Consider the following 26270-nt stretch of genomic DNA (forward strand, 5'->3'; position numbering starts at 1 on the left):
CTTTCATCAGCTGTGGTCCAGCTGCCCAGGGTGGGCTGTCCTGGTCGAGGTAGAGCTCAGCACAGGCTCCCAAGGTGCCCTGGGCAAGCTCTGAGCAGCTTTGTCACCTGCTCAGAGACGACACAGCACAACCAGGAGCACACGCAGAACCGGGCCTGCCTTTGGTCCCGCCTTGGACACCATCTACACATCCAGCTGGATTCATCCTTCCAAAGTATTCTCTATCTGCCGCATCCCTTATATTGTGCTAAATACTTAGCTGAAGCTGGACAATTTTTTGACTGGTTGAAAACATTGCTTTGCACACCCTGGTACTCTTGCTGTCCCCTCTCCTCTCCAAACTCCCGGGAGCATCACGTCCAGCGTCTGTAGCTGGTATTCGAGATTTGGCCATCTCCCTTCCTTTCTGAAGCAAACTCCCTGCTCCAGCCAGAGTGAGTCCTTCCCCGTCCAGCCATGAGCACAGACTGCCCTGCCTTCCACTGCCCAGAATCCCAGCCCCGTATTTGCGGGGGAGCATGCCACGGTCTCCTCGGCTTCCACCTGGGAGGCTGTCGTGCCCCAGTGGGTCCAGGGCCGGGAAGTGGTTGCTTCAGCCTGCTCTCCGGGGAGGACGCCCTGACTCAGAGGCCGGCCAGGTTGCTGGGAACTGCAGACCCTCACCGTTGTGGGTTCGGCTCCGGAACTGCTTGCCAGCAGGGGGCGCCCAAAGCCCTGCTCACCACTCACAGCTGGCGCGGGAGGGAACTGGAGGTGTGGGCTGGGTTGCTGCCTAAGCCAGGCATTAGGGCTCAACGTCCAGGGAACCGTAAGCCGGGACCGGGGACAGCGTCCCATCTCGGAGACTCAGGCAGGCCCTGTGTGCCTCCTGGGTGTGCCCACGATGGCTACAAACGAGCCCGTGGGCCCCCACGTGTTTCTTCCCACTGCGGTGGGAGAATGAGGCTCTGGGCTTGGTCTCAGTGCCTTCCACGACCCCTCCCCGCATCTCGCTCAGTCAGGCCGCTTCTCCCTGCCATCCCACCGCCAAGCCTTTGCCCCAGCTGGTCCTGCCGCCTGGAAGGCTACCTTCCCCCTTCATCTACTCACAGCCAACCCCCTGCAGGAAGCCCTCTCTGACTCTGAGCTCCACCTCGCCCAGGGTGTCCTGTGAGCACGATGGTGGGAGAGAGAGGGTTACTGTTATCAGGACAGGGTCTCCACTTGCCTCGGAAGCCCTTGGGGCGTAGGGTTAGGGTTAGAGTGTAGGACTGAAAGGTGTCGGGTGTGGTGATATCACTCGGGCTAAGTAGGTGAGAGTTGGGGGTAGGGGCAGGCAGAGCTCCAAGCCCCTCCCCTCGGCGCCCTTGGGCCCGTTGCCACCCTGCGTCCCCACCCCGTGCCCCTGCTCCCTCCACTACAGTCTCAGAAGGAGCTCCCCGCTCCCCATACCTTCTGCACTGGAGGACACCTGGGGCCAGGGGGCGCTCGCCCAGAGGGGGGCAGCAGTAGATGGCCTGATCCACTCTTAGGGGAAAGAAGAGGAGAAACCAAGTTATGCAAGGGGCTGGGGCTGGGCGTATCCTGGGGACCTACTGAGGCATCACCGCATACAGGCCCCTTACAAGAAGCAGTACTATAAGAAGCGGCTCTGCCTACGCTGGCCAAATAGAACTGGGTTCAAATCTACAGGCGAGGCAGCGTCTACACTACGGCAGCCTATGAAGGGCACACGGACACCGGATGGAAGCGGGACCCATGCCCGAGAACCTGCGTACTTTGGGCAGTCCTTTCTTCAGCGGGACACCTGATTCTTGAATCTCCCTCCCTGTGTGGCCCCCGTTCACACTGAAGGCTAGAGTTAGATCAAGTCCCATGTATCTGGGCCCAGACCTCTCTGCGCTGAAGTCTCTGGCCAATGGCCGTAAAGGGGGCATGTGTTCTGGCTAAGACATCAAACGTGTCCAGAGGGTCCTCTTCCTGTCCAACCCCAATCTAGGGACTGGAGCATCCTCCCTGACCCCTAGATTGGGCCCATTTTCACCAGGGACCCCAACGTGAGTCAGCCCCCAAATGCCACCGTGCCCATCTCCAAGACTAACTGGACACACAGCAGGGGACGCAGGTAGAGCTGGCAAGGCAAGGAATCATTCTGTGCCGAATTTCAAAGGACAAACCCAGAGGGACAAGGGAGAAGTCGGATTTTTTCCGCTTCTTAAAGGGATTACGCACGATGCCGGTTGGTGGGGAAAGAAAAAGAAAATCTACCAGCTAAGAAGTGTGGCAGACTTTCCAGCTGGGACCCAAGAGCCTCTGGACATGAAATTGACATTTATGCGATGTTCAATGAGAAGAGGCTGCCGGTGTCCAAATTGGCAAGGGCTTAATTAGGGCCCCGATAAACCCGCCCTGAAGGCACTGTGCTTTGCAGCCTCTCTCCCACCACCCTCGGCGGCCAAGCTGGGGAGAGGGTCGATGGTCTTGAACAGCCTTTCTGCCAGCAGCCCCTGCCCTCCGGACAGCTTGACACTGGCAGAAGGGAGAAACATCTGGGCCAGGGGTTCAAGGGCCCAGGTGGACTTGGGCCAGAGCGCCTGAAGCACTTCTTGGGAGGTACCTGGAGAGAATCAGGACCGTCATGGGGGCCTGGGGGTGGAAAAGACTGGGCTCTCCAGGGACAGGCTCAGGTATGCAGGAGGAACCTTCTCGCAATGACCTGTGTCACTTGCCAAGGCCAGATGGAGGCCCCGTCTGTTCCTTCGGAGCTGGGGAGCTGTGCAAGCCAGGCCTTAAAGGCGGCACCGCCTCCCAGACCCCCGAGGCCTCGGGGCCGTGGCACTGGGTGGCTGAATGGGCAGGAAGCATCGGGAGTCGGTGAGCCTCGAGTTCGGGTCCTGCCTGTAATCTTGAGCAACTACTTCTTTTTTCTTTTTTCAAAACAGCTTTATTAAGTATAATTTACATACCATAAAAATCCAGCTGCTTCTTCCTAAGCCTTCATATCCTCACCTACGGGACTACGAAAATAACAGCCCCATCTCATGGGGCTGAGAGCAAGGAATAGAGTACAAGCTCCTGGCCCAGGAGACGTCCGAGCTCCACTAGCTGCAGCGAGAGTCACGATTCGTGGGGTGGGGGGGAATGGGGGCCCAGGCACAGGCTTCGGGATGATCCCCAAGGCTTGGGACACTCAGGTCACCGGCTGTCACACCGCAGCCGCCTTTTTCTCTTAATGCCTGCAGCCTGGCACTGAACTCAGGATGCAAAGTGGACCACGACCCCACTGAAGGACGGTCCTGCCTGGAGGGAGGGGCACGTCCTTCTCACCACCTGAGTCCTGGGGACCCTCACGATTCAAACCTTCTCTCGTCCAGGCTCACCGCCCTGACTCTGATGCTTTCCTTAATTCCTAGCTTTGCAGTTTGCACCCCTCGTACCACGTCAGAAGCAGCTCCAGAAACGGGGTCCGGCTTCCTCAATGTGTGTGTGTGAGCGTCTGGCCTCCCACCCAGACGGATCACCGTCTGCAGGCAGACACGGGACCTACCACAACTATTTTTGGTCCCGTGTGCCCATCACAAGCTCAGCAAAAAAAGCGCAAGTCTCAGGCGGCTGGACCAACTTGTGCCCGGAGCCCGGATTTCCAGAGTGACACACGTCCTCCATCCCAGAGAGGATTCCTGGGCCAAGAGGCCATCCCGAAATCCTCAAATCTCCCAGCTGGCCCCCTGCCCCCCGCAGATGTCTCCCGTGGAGAAGGGAAGGAGGGAGAAAGAAAAGAAGTGTGATGTGGCACCCTCTGGTCCAGTGGAGGAGCTGGGCATTTTCCACGGCATTCACTGGCTGGGAGCGTTCTGAGCACCGACCCCCAACAGGCCAAAGCTGGAGTGTCGGGGATCCCTCCCCAGGGGACAGAGGGGTCTCTGCCCGTTGGAAACACCACCCTTCCAAGGGTCCACGCGCGTCAGAGAGAGGAAGGGCCTCTGCACTGGCTGGCTGTTTGACAAGTTCTCTCTCTCTGCCCAAGGAGTAAGGGGCCCCTTACCCCGCCGCCTCCGCCCTGCAGAGGGGGTGGGGCAGAGGCGGGGCACACTGTTGGGGACCAGGGACCTTGGCCACATCTTCCCGGCAACCTCTGGGAGGGATGAGTCCTTTCAGGCTCCTGGCACACGCGGTAGGCAGGAGCCGGTGGGATGCCCCAAGTGAGGCCGGGTGAGACAAGGGGGCCACCCCAGCACCCCAAGCCTTGAACACACCCCTGGCCTGGCCCTGCCCCGAAAGGCCCAGCAGCCCAGAGTCTGAAAACGCCAGCTCAGAGGCTCCCTTCCGCCTTGCTGATCTGAGGAGTCTACCTTCTTGGCTAACCCTGCACTGTCCGTTCCTGGGGGTCAGCTGCTGATGGGCAGGGGGCAGAGCCGGGGCTAGGATGGCTGGTGGGGGCGGGGCCTGGGCCGGCTCCCCTGGGCACCCCCTGCTAGGTCACCCCGCCTTTTGGCCAGGCTGAGCAGTGCCCTGGTGCGGGTGGGCAGCAGGAAGAGGATGCAGGACTTTCATGGGAGCCCTGGATGCCCTGGCTGGGCCCAGTGACAGGTGTGTCCAGGCAGCCCGGAGGGCTCTTGGCGCCACGCCCTTGCGGCTCTGGGATCTAGCATTCTCTACGCTAAAAGCCAAGCCCCTGCCCTCCCCAGGGCTGATGCTCCCACATCGTCGCACATCACAGAGAGAGGCAGGGACTCGGGCCAGAAGTGGGGAAGGGCAGGGCAGCTGGGGCTGTAGCTGGGCACCCACCTGTGGGCTGTGGGGTGCTGGGGGCCATGGGGGCCCAAGAAGTGGATGTGGAAGGGGCAGGAGTGGTGGGGTCCCCCCTCACGGCCACAGCGGCCACAGGGGCTTTGGGGACGGGGTCTTTCCGGGACCTGCTGATGCCTGGTAAGAGATGAGAAAAGCAAGAGAGGGTGGGGGAGTTGGTGGGTGTGGAGCAACGCAGAGGGGCAACTTAAGACCCCCACGAGTGGACCAGCGTCCCCGCCAGGTCCAGCTTCCTCTGGCCCCCTCTCCGCCCGCTGGTGCCCCGCAGGGAGCAGCCCCGGGGCTGAGTGTGGCCCCAAAGAGCCCTGGCGGAGGGAGGCGGCGCCCCTGGAAGCCTTCCTGAGACTTGGGGTCTGCACTGGCTGGCTGTTTGACAAGTTCTCTCCTGCTGAATCTGAGAGCAGATGGCGATACCCACCTAGGGGGTCGGTGGCTTCAAGGATGAAACGCGATAGTACGAGTATCCTGCTTAGCCGACGCCTGGCACTGTGCGTGCTGGCTGATGACTTCGTGATAGGTGGTCACCCCCTACCGCCCTGCCTCACCTTCCCTGTGGAGCTCTCGGGACTCCCCTGACCCTCCTTCAGATGGTCTGGCTGCTCTGGGGCCTGAGCTGACCTGGACGCGTCGGGATCCGGGCTCACTTCCCTCAGCCTCCCCGTGGGCGAGCGGCTGCAGAGGTGATAGCTGCGGGCTGCCCGGAGGGAGGCCGAACCCCATGGTCAGACTGGGGGGGACGGGTTCTGCCACTGGTCGGGGAAGGTGACCCCCACTCTTGCCTGGCAGGAGAGGGAGGGGCAGAGAGTGCCCCCGGGGGGCCAGGGGACCTTTCCAAAGCAGCACCAGCTGAGAAGCTAGGGGAAGGAACTGTGAGACACGAAGGAGGGGGAAGAAGCAAATGGATTAGAGGAGCGGGTGGTGAGGCCTATGGACCCAGGGGGACAGGAAAGCCCTGTCTCTTCTCTCCTGCTCTTCCCAGGACATGCAAAGAGCCTCATGCACTGAGGGCCCCAGTCGCCCTCCCAGGGTGGTGGTGACCCAGGTGTGTACTTACTGCCAACGGCAGAGCCTGCGGCGGCACCTGCGGAGAGAGAAGGGTCACAGCAGAGTAAGGGGCCCGGCCACCTCCTCCCTGCAGAGGAGGGGGTGGCAGGGCTGGGGAAAGGAAATCAGGGGGCCTGGGCACCTCTCCGTGCAGGGATTGGGTCAGATCATCCATTCCATCCTCACTGGCGCCCTGAGAGGGAGGGGCCCCTATGAGCCCATCTTGCAGATGGAGAAACTGAGTCTCAGAGCTGTGACTTACCCTATCAGGGGACCTGCTGATAAGCCTCCGCTGGGGGCTTCACAGGCACCCTTCTCGTTTGATTTTAGACTCTCGGGTCCTCCAGTGCAGGACAAGGAGGCGGGTGGCCGTTCTCTCAGGAGTGATGGGATTTCAGAGAACATGAGGGTCCCCAGCCACGGGGACAGACTGGTTTACTGGAAGCTCTGATGGAAGTTACCACCAGAGGGAAACCGTGGTGCATGCTCCCACCTGAGGAAATGCAGGGACGGCTGAACGACTGATTGGAAGATGATCGCAGCGCCTGCCACGTGTTGAGAGCTTTCTGCACGTCGGCACGTGCTGAGTGCTGTCCCCACCTGGGCCGTTCAGTCCTCACACAGCCCCACAGGGGCTTTTATTAGGGTCCTGATTCTACAGCTGAGAAAACAGGGCTCAGGCGGAGAAATGGCTTGTCCAAGGCCACACAGCTGTGAGTGGCAGAGGCCTGACTCCGACCCGGGCCTCTCTGTCTGTGCCCTGGGGATGAGAGGGGCCCAAGGCCACAGTTTGACCTGGGACTTTGGGTACCAGGGCGGGAATCGTCAGTCTCAGAAGGAAGGAGCCAGGGCCAGAGCTTCCCCTCCAGGCGGTCCTGACAAAGGACGGAGCGTGAGGACACCCCTCCGTGCCCCGGGAGCCCTGGGGTGGATGCCGAGATGTGGGCAGGGGGACGTGTGGCGTGAGGACCTTCCCTGGTGACCCTGGCGGTGGGACAGTGAGGGAGGCCTGGGAGGATGCACCTGGGGGCCCACAGTGCATGACCTGCAGGTAAGGGTCTTAGTCTGTGGGTGCCGGGGGACCTTGGGGGATCCTTCCAGGAGGAGGACAGGGTCCAGAGAGGAAGCAGGGAGGTGGGGAGGCCAGCAGGACAGATGAAGGGATGAGCCTGCGAGCCAGAGGGAGGTGACAGCGAGGAAGGAACGTGTTCAAGAAACGGTTCTGGCAACAAAGAGGTGGGCTGGGCACGCGGTGAGGGGGGAGCCGGGTGGCGCTGGGCTGTCACCCAGAGCGCTCTCCGTGCCTTTGCAGGCCAGCAGGTGCCGTGACTCTGGGAGGTCACCCTTCAAAGGCTTCTTAAGCGTTGCCCGCACACGCACAACATGCCTGTCACAGCCTTGTTGCGAGGCTTCCGGCTTTGTCAGCCTAAAGTTGCATAAATCTTTCACCGGTTGGCCGCGGGGGTGCCGATGGAGGGGCTCCTGGGAGCGTGCCCAGGAGGGGCGAGCTGAGCGGTGCCGGCGGCCCATCCTGGCTTTGGAGCTGGGTCCAGTGGTGGCATCTAACTTGCTGCTAAACTAGGAGGGCACTGAGGGTCACTGGGGCTCTGTTTGTTCATCTGGAGGGTGGGATAATAATGAAAATAGCACCCGAGGGGTTACTGTGAGGGTTGAGAAGCTGTGTATGGAAGGTGCCCGGTGCAGCCTCCTTGTCAAAGCACTTGACCAGTGTCAGCAAATCACTGGGGCGGGGGCAGCGGGGGAGTCCCACTCTGGGGCCAGCCCAGGCCCCCTTGTCCATGGCAGCTGGGGGCTCCCTGGGACTCTTGATTTCAGGGAGATACCCAGGGACTATGTTGGGGGCCAGTGATGGGGGCCCCCAAAGCGTGTTCATAGTGCAGGCGTGTGTGGGCGCACCCCGAGGATGACCTCTGACACAGGAAGGCTGAGCCGGGAGAGGAGAGGGCCATGCAGACGGCACGGGCCAGGCCCTCGGAGGAGCCCTCTGTTAAATGGGGTAACAGGAGACCCGCTTCCTGGGGCCCCCCTAAGGGCTGAGGGAGTGGGGACCCCATAGCACGTGGCTATGCAAATGCCCCATAAACACTGGTAATGAGGGATGGCGCTGCTCTTCACGGTTAGCCCGGAGCGAGGACTCCCTACCCCCTCCTCCCTGACACCCTCTGGGCCTTCTCTCCTGCCCTGGGGACAAGAAGGGGAAGAGGCCAGCGGAAGGATGCTGAGGAGGCTCAGCTCAGGTGTCCAGCAGGATGAAGGTGTGCTAGAGGTTCTTGACGACAAAGCCTGGCGCTTAGGAGCTTGGTAACAAGGGTGTGCGTGTGTGTGCGCATGTGTGCCCACGTGTGCATGCGTGCCTGTTTCTGTGTGCACACCTTTGTAGGGAGTACATGTGTGTGCATGTGTGTGCGTGACGGGATCCACAGCTCCTGAGGTTGAAGGCTAGGGGAGACCATGGCCTCACTGGTCCGAGGGGGCAGTGGGCGGGGGGGGGGGGTCCCGGGTGCAGCGGCCGCTCTGTGTACGCACACGCATTGGGAGAGCCGTGGGGCAGTGGCAGGTAGGAGCCAGCCCGCCAGGACCGTGTGCGGAAGCTCCTCTTGCACTTGCCGCAGTCAGGGCCTGTGGTGTTGTGTTCACACTCGCACTGCAGGCTGCCCTCACGCACGGAGCACAGGTTGGCGTGCAGGTTGCACTTGCACCTGGGGGGACACGGAGGGGGCAAGGCGTCAGTGAGCGTGTGGGCAGGCTGTTCCAGCTCTCTGGAGGGGCTTGGAGGGTGGCCTGGAAGGGACTCTTGAGGCCATCTGTCCAACCTGCCACGACTCTCCTTCGGGACAAATGCTCCCGGATTCAACATTTTGAGTCCTTCCCCAGCATGAGGTGTCCCTGGCTCCTACCTCTCAGTGAGGGGGGTGGGGGGCGTGATGAGATGCCCTTGTCCCAGGTGCTGAATTTTTAGTAACGCAGCTTCTGGTCACCTTTGCTCTCAACCATGGAGGGTTGACAGGTAGCAAGAGTTACCCGTCCCTGGTTGTGGAGACGTGGACCTGGCCCCAGGCTGTACCTCTGCTCTCAGCCGCGGCCCACACCCATGCCCTTGAGGGCAGAAAGAAACCCCAACTCCCCAAACCCTGTCAATTCATCCACACATGTATTATTCATTCATTCATTCAAATATTTATAGGCAACTCATCATTCTGAAACCAGTAAATACAGGGAAAGAATCAAGCATTTGTCTCGCTCGTCCTATAAAAAGGGTACCTCCAGGTAACCAGTAGTTGGTGAGGGGATGTTTCTTTTTATAGAAGCATTCCAGCTGATAACTGAAGAAGGAAGGACAGAATTTGAAAGTCACCATGTAGCATCCCCTACCGAACGGATAGCTCTTGGCACAGAGCATCGATAGAGAGAGACAACCAAAGAAAAAGTCTCATCAAGGCAAATTGAACTTGAATCTGATCAACGCTCTGGATCCAGCTACAAATTTATAGGAAATACAGAGGACAGAGAAACATACTAAACACCACCAGGGGAACGCAATCAGCAAAACCCGGAAGTGATGATATAGTTTATAGGACGGATGAATTGCAAGGGGCAAAACTTGAAATGGAGGGAGGAGGGACCCAGATCAGGAGAAACCTCAAAGGCAAAGCAATCGAGTGCAGATCGTGGACCTCATCTGGATCTCGGTCAGACAACCTCTAAACTCAGATAAACAATGTATATTCGTGAGACAACTGGAAATGTGAACACTGACTACATCTGGTGATATTAAATTAATGTTTATTAAATGCAATGATGGTACTGTGGTTACCTCTTTAGAAGTCCTTGGTTTTAGGGACACACACGAGTATTTACAGAGGAAAGTATCTGATGTCTGGGATCTGCTTCGGAAGAACACAGAAAGGGAAAACATGGGCAGAGATACAGACGAAACAAGAAAGGCTATGAGTGAATTGCTGAACTTGGGTGAACTTGGTTCATCATAGTAGATTCTATTTTCGTATGCATGTTGGAAACCGTCCACAAGAAAAAGTTAGAGAGACAGAGTGCTCCCTATTCTCATATGGGAAGATTTCCAAGATATATTGTCAATATTTGTAAAAAGCAAATTGCAGAATAATGTGTTTGATAGGATTTTCTTTTTATGAAAATACACAAAGAAAAATGTGTATAGGGCACCTGTTATGTGCCAGGCTCTGAGCTGGGAATGGTGAGTATAATGGTCGACAAAGCAGATGGGGTCCCTGCTCTGATGGAGGATAGGGTCCAGCGGGGAGACGATCAAAAGATCAGTGATTGGGGGAGGGACGGGAAGGATGAATAGGTGGCGCCCAGGGGATTTTTAGGGCAGCAAAGTGATTCTGTACGTGACACTGTCATGGCGGACACACGGCGTTACACATTTGTCAAAGCCCATAGAAGCACAGAGCAGCAAGGCAGAGCCCTAGTGTCAACCGTGGACTTGAGTTGACAACACTGTATCAATGCTGGTTCATCAACTATAACAAACGTATCACACTAATGCAAGATGTTAATAACAGGTGGAACTGGGTGGGGAACCCGGGTGTCAGGAACTCTTTGCATGATCTGCTCAATTTTCTGTAAACCTAAACCCTAAAATTTAATATAGACTTAATTTAAAAATAATAATCATGCAAATCTTTCATTAGTGCCAATTGTTATAGGTGCCCACGTGTTCTACAAAGGAGAGGGGATCATGGGTGGGTCTTAACTTAGTCTGGGGGCAGCAGGATAGGCTTCCAGGAAGAACAATTTAACATCGAGAGTTACTCAGGCAAGGAGGGGAGAACCTTCTGGAAGGAGACAAGAGCACTGGGGAAGACCCTAGGGCCGAGAAGAGCTCAACCTGTAAGGTGTAAGATGAGGTAAGGGGGAAGAGGAGGCCAGACCGTGGTTCGGAGGCTGGGTTGTGTTCTGCAAGCCATTGGAAGGTTGGAGGTGTCCCGCTCTGGCTCTTATTTTATGTATCACCGCGGTCGCCTCACGGAGGATGCTTTGTCAGGGGGACCAGAGCCAGGGTATGGAGAGCGGGGAGGAAGCTGTGCCTGGCTGGCAGCAGAGGACAGTGGTGTGGACCAGGGCGGAGGCGCCTACGTCCCACCAGCGACGCCCGGCGTGTGCAACATTTCCCCTCGCTGGATCTCATCGTCTCAAAGATTGTTCCCCGAATGCTAAACCAGCATTTCTTCTCCAGCTCGTAATTTCCCCCTTCTCTTCATACCCCACCTTCCCCTGAGGGACACTCCTCCCGGACAGAGCATCTCCCCTTAGCCTCTGCTTATTCACACGATGAATATTTAACTCCCTGCATCTTCCCGCTTCATAAATCAGTCCTGCCTCCCCTCCTGCCTTCTCTGACTCCATCTGACTGGAGCACTGCTGTGAGGCCGGCCTTCCCGGGCAAGGATCCCAAATGGGGAAAACTGGTTGCCAGGTTCCTAGCAGCCCTGCAGCTTGGAGTTAACCTGCTGCCTGCTGGCTTCAGAAGTGCTGGGGCTGCCTTCCTTCTCATAGCTTCTCTCTGCCCTCATATCATCTTGAGGAATGGTTACAGGAAATTGGGCACCTCCATGCTATGGAGTATTACAAAGCCATTAAATATTATGTTGTCAAAGGCTACTTCAAGCCTTGGGGAATGTTCCAAATAGAAATGAAAAGACCATACTCAGCAAGTGTTTACTGTGTGCCAATGGGTACCTCATCCGACCCTTGAACGACCACAAACGCTGGTACTATTGTCACCTTCGTTTTACAGACGAGGAAATGGAGGCTCAGAGAGGTTAAGTATCTTGCCCAGAGTCACAGGGCTGTCCAGAACTGTGACTGAAACCGGAACGCAGAGATATCCAACTCCGGAGTCCAAGAGGTTAACATGGGTTAGAATATGGATTGTAAAAATGTAAGATACCAAACTGTAGGTATTATAGTGTTATGGACTGAATTGTGTCCCCCCCACCAAATTCACATGTTGAAGCCCTAACGCCCCAATGCAACTGTATTTGGAGAGAGACCCCTTAGAGAGGTAATTAAAGTTCAAGGAGGCCAGAAGGGTGGGGCCCTAATCCCCTAGGGTTGGTGCCCTTACAAGAGGAGGAAGAGACCCCAGAGCTCTCTCTGCACCATGTGAGGACACAGTGAGAAATTGGCCATCTGCAAGCCAGAAAGAGGGGTCTCACCAGAAACCAACCCTGGTAGCATCTTGATCTTGGACTTCTAACTTCCAAAATTGTGAGAAAATAAAGAAATGTCTGTTGTTAAAGCTCCCCAGTCTGTGGCACTCCATTATGGCAGCCCAAGCAGACTAGTACATGCAGCTTCTGATTATGTTTAAGTACATATATCCATACCCGAAACACCAGTAGACAATACATCTAGGTATTCCTGTACTTGTCCTGAGGGAGGGGTGGGATTATAAATGATTATAGTTATTATTTCTATTTCCTTCTTTGTCACTTTGCACGTTTCCTGCATTCTCTATAGTGAGCAGGTGTTACTTATTATAAGTAGATAACAAATGGTTTTTGAAAACTGGAAGTCAGGCCAGGCGGGGAAGGAGGCTGGTTCTTGAGCTCACACAGGCCTTTCCTCTCAGGAGGAGAAGCAGGTCCGTCAGGGTCCTGTTTGGGAAACCGTCGCTCCATGTTACACACCACGCACTGTTCGTGACTCTCAAGTCCCAGGTTCAAGGAGGTTTTCTGAACTCTCTGGAACAGAATTCTGATGTAGAGTGAAGGCCCTGTCCAAGGAAATTAGCCAGTGCTAAAGTCTGTGCTATTTTAACTCCATCTTCCCTGGACACTTAGCCCTGTCAAGGTTTTACTGCAGCACAAAGCTGAAACAAACAGAGCATGAGAAAGCCTGTTCACTCTTTCCCTGGAGTTCCAATCGATTACCACATATGTACTGTGAGCCTACTATGTGCTCAGCTCTGGGAAAGGCACAGAGAGGGCTGGGCAGGCACCCGCTGGTACTGGGGACCCTTCTTCCTGGGAACACTAGACCCCAAGGATGGTCCATGGCAAAGAAAGGTTCTGTGTTTAAACCTTATTGGTCAACACATATGATGCTCTCCTAATGCCCTCACATTCTGCTCCCTGGCTGCCACCCTCCACCCAGGGTCCCAGTGCACATTAGCATATTAAAGGCTCTGACAAGTCCTGCAGGAAAGAAACCTGCTGACTTTGTCTAACAAAAGTTTGTTTGCAAAACAAACCTTCTGGTATTTGACCTCAGAAGGTTTTAATTTTTTCATCTGAATTCCTATTTACCATACCACTGAGCTAGCTGGAGAGGAACACCCCAGCTGGGTGGAACCAGGAATGTACCCCATGCCTCTGGCCCGAGGATCAGATATTTTCAGATATCAGCTACAGAAAACAAAGATTGCCATCTCAACTTTGGGTGTTAACACTGACCTTGGCTTGTTAAAAATTTGTAAAAGGGCAGCTGACTCTGAGTAGCGTGTTATAATGATGATGGTAGAGGGAGTCACAGAATGTGAGAGCTCGACAGGTCTGGCGGGGGCTCGGGGTACAGCCGGGGAGAAGCCTGCCCAAGGTCGTGCAGTTTAGAGGTTACTCTGGATCCAAATCCAGACTTCCTTCCCTGACCCTGGCTCTGCCCCACCCCGTGCTGGCCAGCCCCGCCCACCATCTTCATCTCCCAGAGGGTGTCTTGGCTTCCCTGCCCTCCCCGGCTGAGCCCTGGAATGAGCACTGTGCCTCCTCTATCGGGGAGAGAAGAAGTTCCCTGCTGGGCAGGGCTGCCAGGAGGAGCCCACACAGTGTGGGGGAGCCTCGCCAGGGCTGGCACAGAAACAGAACCCAGTCAATGGAACCGCTTCTCAGACTTCCTGACTTTTGCAGGGAGCGCATTGCAGGGAGTAATGCGCTGTGTGTGTTGGGGGGGGGGCTTCACCTTTCTGGCTCTCTCTTTGTGTCCCTCTATGTCTCTCCATGTCTCTGTGTCCCTTCCCATCTCTGTCCAGCATGTGTTCTGATCCCGCTTTCCTCTAGACCTCTGCGCAATGCAGTTCCCTCCGCTTGGATCGAGCTGCCAGGCTCCGCCCCTTTCTCCTAAAGCTAACACCTAGTGGGCGTGTCAGGTTCAAGGCCAAATATCACTTCTGCAGGGAGGACCTCCCATCAGCCCCTGCTATACCTTCCCTCGTCCCAATGCTCATTGTAATAAGCATCATCTCCCAAAGTGGAGCATACGACATGACTGGGGGAGATGCGGGCTAGAACTATAAAAGAGTTTAATCGATTTTGTTTATTTTTGATTACACAGTATTTTTTTTTTTAAGTGACAAACTCACCAAGCCTGGGAATCTCAAAAATGTAATTTGGCCAAAGGTCAAAGTTTAAAAGCCTATTATTTGAAGAAATTATTAAGTAAATAAATAAATCATGTGCAATATCCTTATGCAAAAGCCTGACATTAGAACTCAACCTCACGCCATAAACAAAAGTTAACTCAAAATGGATCAAAAACCTATAGGTAAGAGCTAAAACTAGATAACTCTGAAAAGGAAACACAGGGGTAAATCTTCATGACTTTGGATTAAACAGTGATTTCTTACACATGACACCAAAAGTACAAGTAACAGAAGAAAAAATAGATACATTGGACTTCATCAAAATTAAATACTTTTGTGTTTCAGAGGACGCCATCAGGAAAGTGAACAGATAACCCACAGAATGGGAGAAAAATCTTATCTCTGGTGAGAGACTTATATCTAAGAACATATAATGAACCCTTACAACTCAATAATAAAAAAACAACTCAATTTTTCAAACGAGGAAAGGATTTGAATAGGTATTTCTTCCAAGAAGATACACAAATGGCCAACAAGCACATGCTCACATCACTAACCATCACAGAAATGCAAGCAAATTACAAGGTTACCACCTCACATCCTTAGAATGGCTAGTGTCAAAACCACAGATAATAACAAGAAAATGATTGTGAGAATCTGGAGGAAATGGAAGCCGCGTACACTGCCGGTGGGGATGTAAAGTGTTGTGAGTGACTTTGGAAAACTTTCCTCAAAAGTGAAACTGACTCACCATATGACCCAGCGATTCCCCTCCCAAGTATATACCCAAGAGAAACGAAAACACATCTGCACAAAAACATGTACATGAATGTTCACTGCAGTGTTATTCATAATAGTCACAAGGTAGAAACAACTCATATGTCCATCCACAGAAAAACCAAATGTGGTGTATATACACCATGGAATATTGTTCACCCATAAAAAGGAACAAAGCACGACACCTGCTACAGCGTGGGTGAACCTGGAAGACATCATGCTACACGAAGGAGCCAGACACAAAAGGCCACATATTGTATGATTCCACTGATATGAAATGCCCAGAACAGACAGAAAGTAGACTCGTGGTTGCCAGGGGCTGGGGAGAGGGGAGAATGGGAGTGACCGCTAGATGGTACAGGGTTTCTTTTTGGGGAAACGAAAATGCCCTAAAGTTGACCATAGGGATGGTTGCACAACTCTGTGAATATACCAAAAGCCACTGAATTGTGCACTTTAAATGGATATGTTATGGCTTGTAAATTACATTTCAGTACAGCTGTTGCTAAACAAACAAATGAATAACTAACTGGAAAATATGGGAAATAGTGAGGGCGTTACCTGAGTGACTAAAGCCTGGGAACCAGGGTTTTATCGCAATCTCTCTCCTGCAAAGCTTCAAAGGTTTGTTTTACTATTTGTATCAACCTAGCATGTTGCACCTTAAAGAAAGTCTTGCTGGGTGAACACAGCTGATATAAGGCACCATTCTGAGAACTCACGGATAAACACTTCAGCCTTTACCAACCATCCTATGAATGACATACTGTTATTATCTGCATTATACAGACGGGGAAATTGTGGCCTGGAGCGGTGAAGTGAGCTGCCTGAGGCCCCCCAGCTGGTAAGGGGCAGACCCACGACTTGAATCCGGGCAGCCTGACGCCAGAGCCCACACTGAACGTCCGCATGCCGTGGTGGCCCAGTGTGGCGGGCACTGGGGTCCTGGGATCAGCGGGCAGGGCTTCGACCCGCTCCCAGTGCACATGCTGGGTGGCCCTGCACAAATTCTTCACTAATCTGAGTCCTAGTTTTCTCACCTGGAGAATGGGGAGCAACAACCCTGGTCACACCACGGGCTGTTGTGAGGATCGGTGACCTCGGTCATTCCTGAATAGGGGATGAGCGAATGGACATAAGTAATGCATCTGCCGTGTCACCCAGCCTCGCACACAGGTGCTCATTTGGGGTTCATACTCCTCTTGCCTTTCCTGCTGATTGTAAGATGGTAGCCCTGGCCCCTCGTCGCCCTAGCCTGGGATGTTCTGCCACTTCCTGTGTGACCTTAGGAGGGTTGCTGAAGTTCCTCGGCCTCTGTTTTCTCATCTGTAAAATAGGGATGGCAGTGGCACCTACCTCATATGGTTGTCCTAAGGAGCAACTGAGACATGGCCCTGAAGACATGCATGTAAGCGCTGGGCAAACGCTAGTGTCCTGTTGTTTTTCTCATTTCTTATCTTTATGAGTGTCTAGAGACGGGGTCCTGAGAGCTTTCTTTGAACAAATGTGTCGGTTCTTCACAAGAACCTCATGAAAGGTTTATTGCTATTATCTCTATTTTACAGACAAGGAAATGAGGCACAGAGAAGTTCAGCAAGAGGCCCAAGGCCACACAGCTGGTGAGCCCCACTTTAAGAAGGGGGTGGCGGCCTGGGGTCCTCCAGTGCTGGCTCTCACACAGACATAGGCTCAGAGAAATCCAACCTGCCCACAGTTCCCCCAAAGGACACAGTCATGTCCTTTCCTCCCCGCCCTCAGGCTGCTGTCCTGAGGTTTCCCTTCCCTATTCCAGAAGGCCCTCGGGAGATGAAATTAAAATAAATAAGCAAGCATATATAAATATAGAGCACTCATAGGTGGACAGGTGACGTGCATTATTAACTGAATCCTTGTGAAAACCCAGAAGGCATCACTCTTCCCATTTTACAGGTAAGGATATAAGATTGTAGTAGGTCAAGTGTCACGAACTCACCCCCAGGTCTCTGGGTGGAAGAGGCTGGATTTGAACCCAGAACTGTCGGGTGGCAGACTTGGATTTCATCACCATATTCTATTGGCCTGTCTCTCCCGGCACTTGCCTTATGTTGATTCCACTTGGATAATGAAGGCCAGTGGGGAGGGGCCACCGGACAGATACTCCCCCAAGCCCACTACCAATCCCGAGGCCCTGCCTCAGCCTAGGAAATGCAGGAGAAAGACGCTTCCTTTCCTAACTTTCTTTCTAACGCCAACTGCAGCCTGCGTCTAGACGCAGGTGGGTGGTCCAGACTCCTGGCTCTGCCGCTGGCCCGAGTATTTCTGCATCCACGCGATCAATTTTCCTAGGGAATTACTTTCTGAATTTGACCTTTGAGAACCATCAATCTCACCAGAAAGCCATCATCTGAGCCGCCTGACCCCGCTACACAGCACTTTTCGGCTCATCCATCAGGGAACGTTATTTAATAATGAAAGAGGGACAGGGCAAGGCTGGCCAGCAGTCCACTCCCAGCCCATCAGGATCTGCTGCCTGCCCCATCACAGAATCCCAGGGCTTTGACCCTTTGGATGGCAGCAGGAGTGGCTCCGTAAGAACGGGGGGTAACGGAGGAACAGAGACACTGAGTCAGTAGCCAGAGTCAGAGCAGATTCCCTGCTCCTGATCTGCCTGGGTGACCTTGAGCGAGTCACTTCTCCGGATCTCAGACCTTTCGCTTGCAGTTTGGAAGGCTTGAATTACATCTTAGCTTTTCAACTTTTCTATTTAGTTGTTCATGGGTGCCTAATATACTGTTTGGCACGCAGTGGGCTCTCGATCGATAGCGGCTGAATGAACGAAGGAGGAAAGGAAGGGAGGGAGGAGACGATGCACAGAGGCTCTTTGCACAGCATCTGGCATGGATGAGCCTTAACGGCTCAGTGAAAGCCAGGCAGTATCGTGGCTGGAGCAGTGTGGTGGCAGGTGACCGCAGGGTCTTAGTCTCCGGGTCCATAAAACGGGGGACTTGACGGTTTCCACGGGACAGGGCTATTGAGAGGATGAAGATGGGCTGGCCCATGGGGCGTGCTCAGCACAGGGTCGGGCACGTAGGGAGCCCCCCATAAATACCAGCTGCTTTGCCATTGCTAATGGCCAACAAGTGACATCAGTGGGAATCTGGGGGGAACCCCAGGAACAAAGATTGTCCTTATTCGGCAGCCCCCGGGTGCCCAGCCCCAAGGGACAGGTCCCCTTATCCATGCTGTCCTGCCGACACCCTACCCCAGAGCCCCCTCCGCTGAGATCAGCTGGCCTTTTCTCCAGGCCCCTTGGGACGCGCCCACTGTCCTCTTAGAGTCACTTCCATGAAGGGCCTCCTGTCACTACAATTGCCAGATTTAGCAAATAAAAATATAGCATGCCTGGTTAACTTTGAATTTCAGGTAAACACTGAATAATTTTTTAGTATAAGTACAGGCGTGTCTCGGAGATAGCGCGGGTTCAGTTCCAGACCAATAAAGCAAATATCGCAATAAAGTGAGCCACATGAATTATTTTGGTTTTCCAGTGCATATAAAAGTTATGTTTACACTATACTGTAGTCTATTAAGTGTGCAATAGTATTATGTCTAAAAAATGTACATACCTTGACTAAAAAAATATTATATTGTGAAAAATGTTAACCATCAACTGAGCCTTTGGTGAGTTGCAGCAGTAACATCACAGATCACTGTTCACCACAACCAATGTAATAATAATGAAAGAAAGTTTGAAGTAGTGCGAGAATTACCAACATGCGACACAGAGACCTGAACTGAGCAAACGCTGTTGGAAAAACAGCACCGACAGACTTGCCCGATGCAGCGTTGCCACAAACCTTCAATTTATTAAAAAACACATTATCTGCGAAGTTCAATAAAGTGAGAGCAATAAAACAAGGTTTGCCTGTATGTCCCATGAAATATCTGGGACACACGCTTACACTAAAAACATTGTTTGTGGCTCACCGGAAATTCGGATTTAGCTGGTATCCTGCGTTTTATCTGGCAGCCCTACCCCTACTCACCCACATGGTGAGCCATGGCCCTCTGGCCCGACCCCTGACCCCTCTCAAGGCCTGGCCTGGGTGTCCCCACCCGCCCATCAGAAGCTGGCCGGGCTGCCTTCTCCTCTAAGTCGCTAAGTTGTTTCTTTTTCTCTAGTTGATGAGTCCCTAACAAGCCCCAGGGGACCATGACGGAGGCAGGACCGAGCCTCACCTGCACGGGAAGGCCACCCCAGACAACCCGAGTTCTCAGGGAAATGTGCCCTGCTCCTGCCAGGAGGAGACTGACATGCTGACTTCACCCCCTCCTGTCCACCTGCCAGGCCCGGCCGGGGGCCTGACAGCCGCGCGAAGCACGAAGCAGTCGTCGGACGGCAGGGGCACCAGCCCGTACCAGGCACCAGCGTGCCCTGCCCTGCAGGGAGGGGCGGGCAGCGCCTGGGCCCTGCCGGCGGGAGTGCCATCTGGACACGGGCCTGGCACCAGTGCGCCACGAAAATCAAAATCGTGAGCCGGGCCCTCCCCTCCTCAGGGTGAGAGAAGCGGGGTGTTTGGAGCGCCTCCCAGACAGGAGGGTGGAGGAATGTAGGTCAACTCCTGGCTGCCGGAAAGAGTGATGTCATCGGCTCCTGGGGGAAAGATGGGGAAGTGGTAAGTTTAGGCGAGCGAGAGAGCCGGGTGCCGGAGCCGGGCAGGGAGGAGGGGGCCGGGGCTGGTTCCCCTCAATGGTCAAACTTGCCAGGATTTCAGGGCAGTCACAGGGACCCCTCGGTGAGCACAGGTGGGGCGCTCGGGAGAGCCCAGGACCCCAGGCGGTCTTGGTAATTGATCGCCTCTTCCTAGCGTCTCCCCCACTTCTTTCACCACTTGTCCAAACATCATTGCGTATGCAGCCTTCTGGGAGCGGATGGGTGTATTTCTGACACCTTGAAGGTCAGAGTCGCTTGAAACAAGTTTCTATTTTAAAGCCTCCAGCAGCGTCTTCCCATTTCTCTTGTCAGAGAGAGCATTTATTTCTGGGGAAAGACTGTTCTTTTGTTTGGGGAAAAACAGTTCAGTGGGCTGCTGGGTTTATAGGGAAGCGAACCCCGAGCCTATGCTGGCCTGGAGATGTTAGCACGTGAGGGTGGACACATGAGGGAGAAGGCTGACCTCGAGAAGGGCACTTCCCTCGTGGAGGGGCTCATGCATCTGGGGTTGGACTCCAGGGAGGAAGGAGGCAGCCATGAGAGGGGGCTGGGGGCTCACGACAGAGGTGGTCCAGGGACTGCCCCTCCCAGGCAGCCGGTGGCCACGGCCAATGACTGGGTCTCCAGGTCAGTGCTGGCTAATGGCCATCCTTTGAAGTGTTCTCTTTGTACGTGATCATTCTCCTGGGCTCGCCCCAGCCTGTGAGTCCACGTGCGAAGGATCACCGTGGCCTGGGGGTGTTAGATCTTCTTTGGGGGATTAAGGGAGAGACAGTGTCTTTGGCTGGTACACAGCAGCGTGGAGAGATTGGCAGCCTTCAAGGAAGCAAGCGATGGTCAGGAGAACCTCTCCTGATCCCAGAGAGGCTGGATCAAGAGGTGACCGGCAATGAGAAGGCCATAGCTGGGGACCTCGCTAAGGGAAGCCTATAAAATATTGGACTCATAGCTAATTAGTGGAATGGGGGCAGGGCTAGGGTACTAGTGGAAAGAGGGCTCCTGGATGCTGGAGAATCTGAACCGTCTGGGTCAAAAGGCTTCAAGTCAAGCCCTGAGACCCCGAGAAGAGGGGACACTGAAAGCCGAGCCGCGGGGCGCGGGTGTGCAAGGCCTCGGCCACCTGGCGTGACCTGGCTCTCTCAGGGTCACGTGGATAAACGCCAGCTGCTGCATCTCCTGGAACGCAGTCAGGCTGGCAGCTGAGTTCATTGCCAAATCAGATTTGGGCTTCTGTGCGAAGCCCTTTTATATTAAGTGCTTTAACATACATCACCTCCTCCAGTCTATTGATAAATCCTATTACCCATTATGAAGCCAGAGGCAGCTTCCCAGCCAACAGGAGAGAGGCTGATGGAGGGGTGCTGGGGGGCTCGGGCGTGTGGCTTGGGGGAGACACGGTGGGTATGACCAGGCTGGTTGACTAAAGCAAGCTCACCTCTTCCCCTGTAGGAGGGCTCAACACCCTGGAGGGGAGGGCCAGGCCTGGGTCGTGGGAGAGGGGGGAAATGTGAGGCGTGCTGGGCGTGATGGTGGAGGGCCAGCCCGTTGGTTTTGTCTACCCACCTCCTGGCTCCCGGATTCCAGACCCCTTCTCCTCCGAAAGAGTTACGAATATTAAGACCCATTCGTTCATGAATGAATGAGCGAATGATTTCAACGAATGCACAGCATTCCTGCCTGGTTCTCAGTGCTGGCCTCACAGGGTCAAGAACACAGACCCAGACCCTGTTCTCTCAGAGCTCAGAGCCCAGGGTGGGGAAGGGGGAGGGCGGCTGGGTACCGGAGTGTGTGTGCAGCAACGCACCTGTGACAATGCAGTGGGATTGCTGTGCTCTTTGAAGGCCAGAGGAGGGGAGGCAAGGGCTGGCCGCCCAGATCTCCAGCCTGCGGGGACCCCGGAGAGGCGCCCTGCGAGCCAAGCCCTGAGGAATGAGGCGTTTGCCAGACAGGAGGGGCGGACGGGGTGCGTTGTGCTGCAGGCAGGAGGAGCAGCCCTGAGGCGAGTCAGAGGGACCCAGCTCCGGGCGGGGGGCTGGCCTGTGAGGACTCAGGGCCCAGGCTGCCCAGGGAGGCGAGAGGAAGGATGTGTGGTCCACGGGAACGGAGTTTCTAAGGTCAATGGGAAGCCACTGAAGGGTGTTGTTCAGGGCAGTGACGTGACTGGGTTTGGGTTTGGGGAAAAACCTCCACGTGGAAGGGGCAAGGCTGAAGGGGGCAAGCCCAGTCCCCTCCCCAAACAAAATCCTGATGCTCCTCTCCGTGGGGCAGGGGTAGTGATGGGGTCCATGTAGGAAACTGCTCAGGCTGACAGAGTGGGATGGGAGAGGTGGGTAGGAATCCAGAGGTGGTCACACCGGTCAGAATGGCCATCACTAAAAAGTCTACAAATAACAAATGCTGGAGAAGGTGTGGAGAAAAGGGAACCCCCCTACACTGTTGGCGGGAATGTAAGTTGGTGCTGCTACTATGGAGAACAGTATGGAGGTTCCTCAGAAACTAAAACCAGAATTACCACATGATCCAGCAATCGAACTGCTGGTTATATATCCAGACAAAACTCTCATTCAAAAAGCTACACGCACCCCTATGTTCATAGCAGCACTATTCACAATAGCCAAGACACGGAACAACGTAAATGTCTATTGACAGAGGAATGGGTAAAGAAGATGTGGTGCGTACATACAATGGAAAACTACTCAGCCGTAAAAAAGAATGAAATAATGCCATTTGCAGCAACACGGATGGACCTAGAGATTGTCATACTAAGGGAAGTAAGTCAGAAAGAGACAGACAAATACTATGTGATATCACTTATATGTGGAATCTAAAACATGACACAAATGAACCTAACTATGAAACAGAAACAGATTCACAGACGTACAGAACAGACTTGTGGTTGCCAAGGGGGAGAGGGTTGGGGGAGGGGTGGAGTGAAAGGTTAGGGTCAGCAGATGTAAGCTTTTATATATAGAAAGGATAAACAACAAGGCCCTCCTGTATAGCACAAGGAACTATATTCGATACGATATAGTTATCCTATGATTAAACTATAATGGGAAAGAATATATAAAAAAGAATGTATGTATATATATATATATATATATATATATATATATGTATAACTGAGTCACTTTGCTGTACACCAGAAATTAACACAACATTGCAAATCGACTATACTTCAATTTAAAAAAAGATATTTTAAAAAAAGGAATCCAGAGGTGGGCATTTCCCCACAGAGTGGAAAGAGGCAACTCCAAATGGGGGAGAGGCACCCGGACTCCCCGAGGCCAGGGCAGCCCAGACGAGGCCCCTCGTTGACCCTGGGCTTCTGCAGAAGGCTCGGCTCGTCCTGCGGGTCAGCCTCTGTGCCCTGGGCTGCGTGAAGGCGGTGGAGCGTGTGGCGTGTGTGTGACCGCTGCTTGTGGAAGTGGATTCACGCGTGCAGGTGGGGCAGGTACGTGTGTACATATAAGGGAGCACCTGTAAATCTAAAACGTGCTTGAGGGACTTCCCTGGTGGTCCAGTGGTTAAGACTCCGTGCTCCCAATGCAGGGGGCCCGGGTTCAATCCCTGGTCAGGGAACTATATTCCGCATGCCGCAATGAAGATCCCGCGTGCCGCGACTAAGACCCGACGTGACCAAATAAATAAATTAATTAAAAATAAATAAATAAAACATGCTTGATAGGGGCAGCGTGCCAGCAAGCCTTCAAAATGACCCACTCTGGGCTCCCCCTGTTGTGGGGTAGAGAAGCGGCCCAGCCAGGGCAGGAGCCCCCACTCCAGCCCTGTCTGTCCTGCCCATGCCTCATTAGCCTCAGTTACAGCTAATAAGGTCCCTCCAATCCCCAAGCTGGGGGCGGGGCAGAGAGCCAGACAGGAGCACAGATCCAGGGATTCAACTTGGCTGGAGAGGGTCCCCCAGGTGAGCCATGTACCCGTGGAAATGGGGTTTTGTTCAGGTAACTAAATACTGACTCCTTACAAATAACAAGGGCTCCCATTTCGCAAGCACCTACTGCACGTCAGGCCTTGAGCTGACCTACAAGTGCTCAGACAGTCCTCAAAACAGTAGGATCCCACCTCACAGATGGGGAAACTGAGGCTCGGGAAAATTGAAGAGACTTGCCCTGGACCATAAACTAGCAAATGAAAGAGTCTGAATTCAAACGCAGTCTTCTCTTTGACACCAAGATGTGCCGCTATCGACTCAGTACAAAGAGACCTCGGAGCCCCGAGGATGGCTGCCTTTGGTTGCCGGGACGATATGGGGTCTTTAGAAGTGTAAGATGCGGGGTTTCTGGCCGAAATATTGTCTGTCAGCCCGCACCTGTTCTCTTCTCCTTGTACATCATGGAAGCCCGCCCCCCCCACCCCACCCCCATCCTCTCAGGCCCTCTGCCCCTCGCTGATGGCTTTCTCCAGCAGTTTCCCCTGCTGTTCCCTTCTGTTTTCTCGGCATCATCACCAGAACCCCAGGGTGCTGCGGTCCCTCCCTCTTTTCAGGAAGAACCCTTTCCTTCCCTCAAACTCCCCACCAGGTTGTACTCCATTTCCCTGCTCCCTTTCATGATCAAACCTCTGGAAAGCCTTATCGACACCACTTTTGGTTTTTTTACTCCTCATTCATCCTTTTAAAATCTTCTGCATTCACCCTGGAATCCACCCAAGATGGGCTTTGTCCCCGACTCCCCCAAATCTGCCCTCCCAAGGTCACCTTTGACCTCCATGTTGCTAAGTCCACGGACCCACCTGGCCGTCCTCTGTCTGGACCCCTCAGTGGCACTGGACACTGATGCCCATGCCCCCGGACATGCTCCGCCCGCTGGGCTTTGGGGCACCATCCTTCCCGATTTTCTACCCTCTATGGCTCCTTGCTCTCCATGTGCTGCCTTCACCGTCCAACTTCCCAGGGCTCCATCCCAGGCCAGCCCTCACCTTCCTCCTTGTTCTCAGAGCCTCACACGCTCCCATGGCGTCGGGGGTCATCTCTAAGCCCAGGACTGGGTTGCCTGCCCTTCAGACTTGGACGTCCAGATGCTCCCATGCCTCAAGGGCACCTCACAGCAACAGGTCAAAACAGAACTCTGGGGCTTCCCTGGTGGCGCAGTGGTTGAGAGTCCGCCTGACGATGCAGGGGACGCGGGTTCGTGTCCCGGTCCGGGAGGATCCCACGTGCCGCGGAGCGGCTGGGCCCGTGAGCCATGGCCGCTGAGCCTGTGCGTCTGGAGCCTGTGCTCCGCAACGGGAGAGGCCACAACAGTGAGAGGACCACGTACCGCAAAAAAAAATAAATTAATAAATAAAATAAAATTTTTAAAAACCAGAACTCTTCCTCTGGGGGCACAGCCACTTGGGAAAACCGTTCTGCAGTTTCTTATAAAGTTAAACACACATTTATCATATGACCCTACAATCCCACACCCAGGGATTCACTCAAGAGAAATGAAAGCTTATGTTCATACCCAAACCTTTACACGAATTCTCAGAGCTGCTCTATTCATAGCTGCCCCAAACTGGAAGCAACTGAAATTCCCTTCTCTGAGCGAATGTGTTAGGGAACCGTTGACTGAAACCGCTCACCTTGGCCCGGCAGGACGATGACTGCTTCCCTGAGTTGTCTCACAACAGGAGGTCCCGATAAGGAACCCGGTGCTGCAGCCAAAAACTAGCCAGAAGAATTTGGGAGGGGCCCAAAAGGGGAAGGAGACGCCAGCCCATAATATGTCCTACCAACCTCCCAGAAACCCTCGCGCTGGAATCCATCTTGGCTGAGAGATGCGCGCGCCAACAGGAAGGACCCTGAGTCAGAAAAAATATGGGTGAAGCAAGATGATTGGCCAGATACAACCCGGAAACTCACCTCATCACCATAAACCCCGAGACTGCGAGCCACGTGGCAGAGCAGGTCTCCTGGGCTCCCTTACCCTGCTGCTCTCCGTCCGGGCGCCCCTTCCCAATAAAGTCTCCTGCTTTGTCAGCACGTGTGTCTCCTCGGACGATTCATTGCCAAGTGTTAGACAAGAGCCCACTTGGGCCCTGGAAGGGGTCCCCCCTCCTGCAACAATGGACGGAACTGCAGTGCTGGGGGCAGGATGCTCCCCAGTAATAAAAAGGACCATGCTTGATGGCAACAACACAAGCACCTTGAGGGCACTGTGCTGAGCGAAGGAAGCCTCTCACATGCTGTGCGACTCCATTTACAAGACGTTTTCAAAAAGACAAAGCTGTAGGGACAGAGATCAGTGTTTGCTGAGGACTGGGGGCCGGGAGAGGAGGGTGTGGCTACAAGGGGGCAGCTCGAGGGAGCTCTCTGGGGAGATGGACTGTTCTGTGTCTTGATTGTGCTGGTGGTCCTATGAATCTACGTGGGTTAAAATTCATAGAACTGCACCCCCAAAGGTCAATTTTACTGGATGATAATATACAAAACAAAATGTAAACATATTCAAAAATTTCTTCCAGAAACTTCTTCCTCCACCGGCTGTCCCCACTTCACTAGGTAGAATCTCCATCCACCCAGGGTCTCCAGCCAGAACCCGAGGCTCCCCTGGATGCCTCCTACCAGCCACTCCGTCAACTCCATCCCCAGGCAGCCCTCGGCTC

The 26270-nt window shown here is 54.1% G+C and overlaps 1 protein-coding gene across 2 annotated transcripts in view; it reads right to left on the reverse strand.

Annotated features, from left to right (window-relative positions):
* NTNG2 (netrin G2) overlaps positions 1 to 26270 on the reverse strand; it is a 72986-nt gene that overhangs the window by 4213 nt on the left and 42503 nt on the right. The window contains exons 4-7 of one of the 2 annotated variants that reach the window (XM_060153282.1): positions 8380 to 8552; positions 5843 to 5869; positions 4768 to 4905; positions 1432 to 1506 (exon numbers count right to left, since the gene is read on the reverse strand). In XM_060153282.1, the coding sequence (XP_060009265.1) occupies positions 1432 to 1506; positions 4768 to 4905; positions 5843 to 5869; positions 8380 to 8552 (413 nt within the window). The remainder of the gene's footprint in view (positions 1 to 1431; positions 1507 to 4767; positions 4906 to 5842; positions 5870 to 8379; positions 8553 to 26270) is intronic. The other variant, XM_060153283.1, reaches the window with a different exon arrangement.

Source organism: Lagenorhynchus albirostris, chromosome 7 (genome assembly GCF_949774975.1).
Source record: "Lagenorhynchus albirostris chromosome 7, mLagAlb1.1, whole genome shotgun sequence".
Classification (NCBI taxonomy): domain Eukaryota; kingdom Metazoa; phylum Chordata; class Mammalia; order Artiodactyla; family Delphinidae; genus Lagenorhynchus; species Lagenorhynchus albirostris.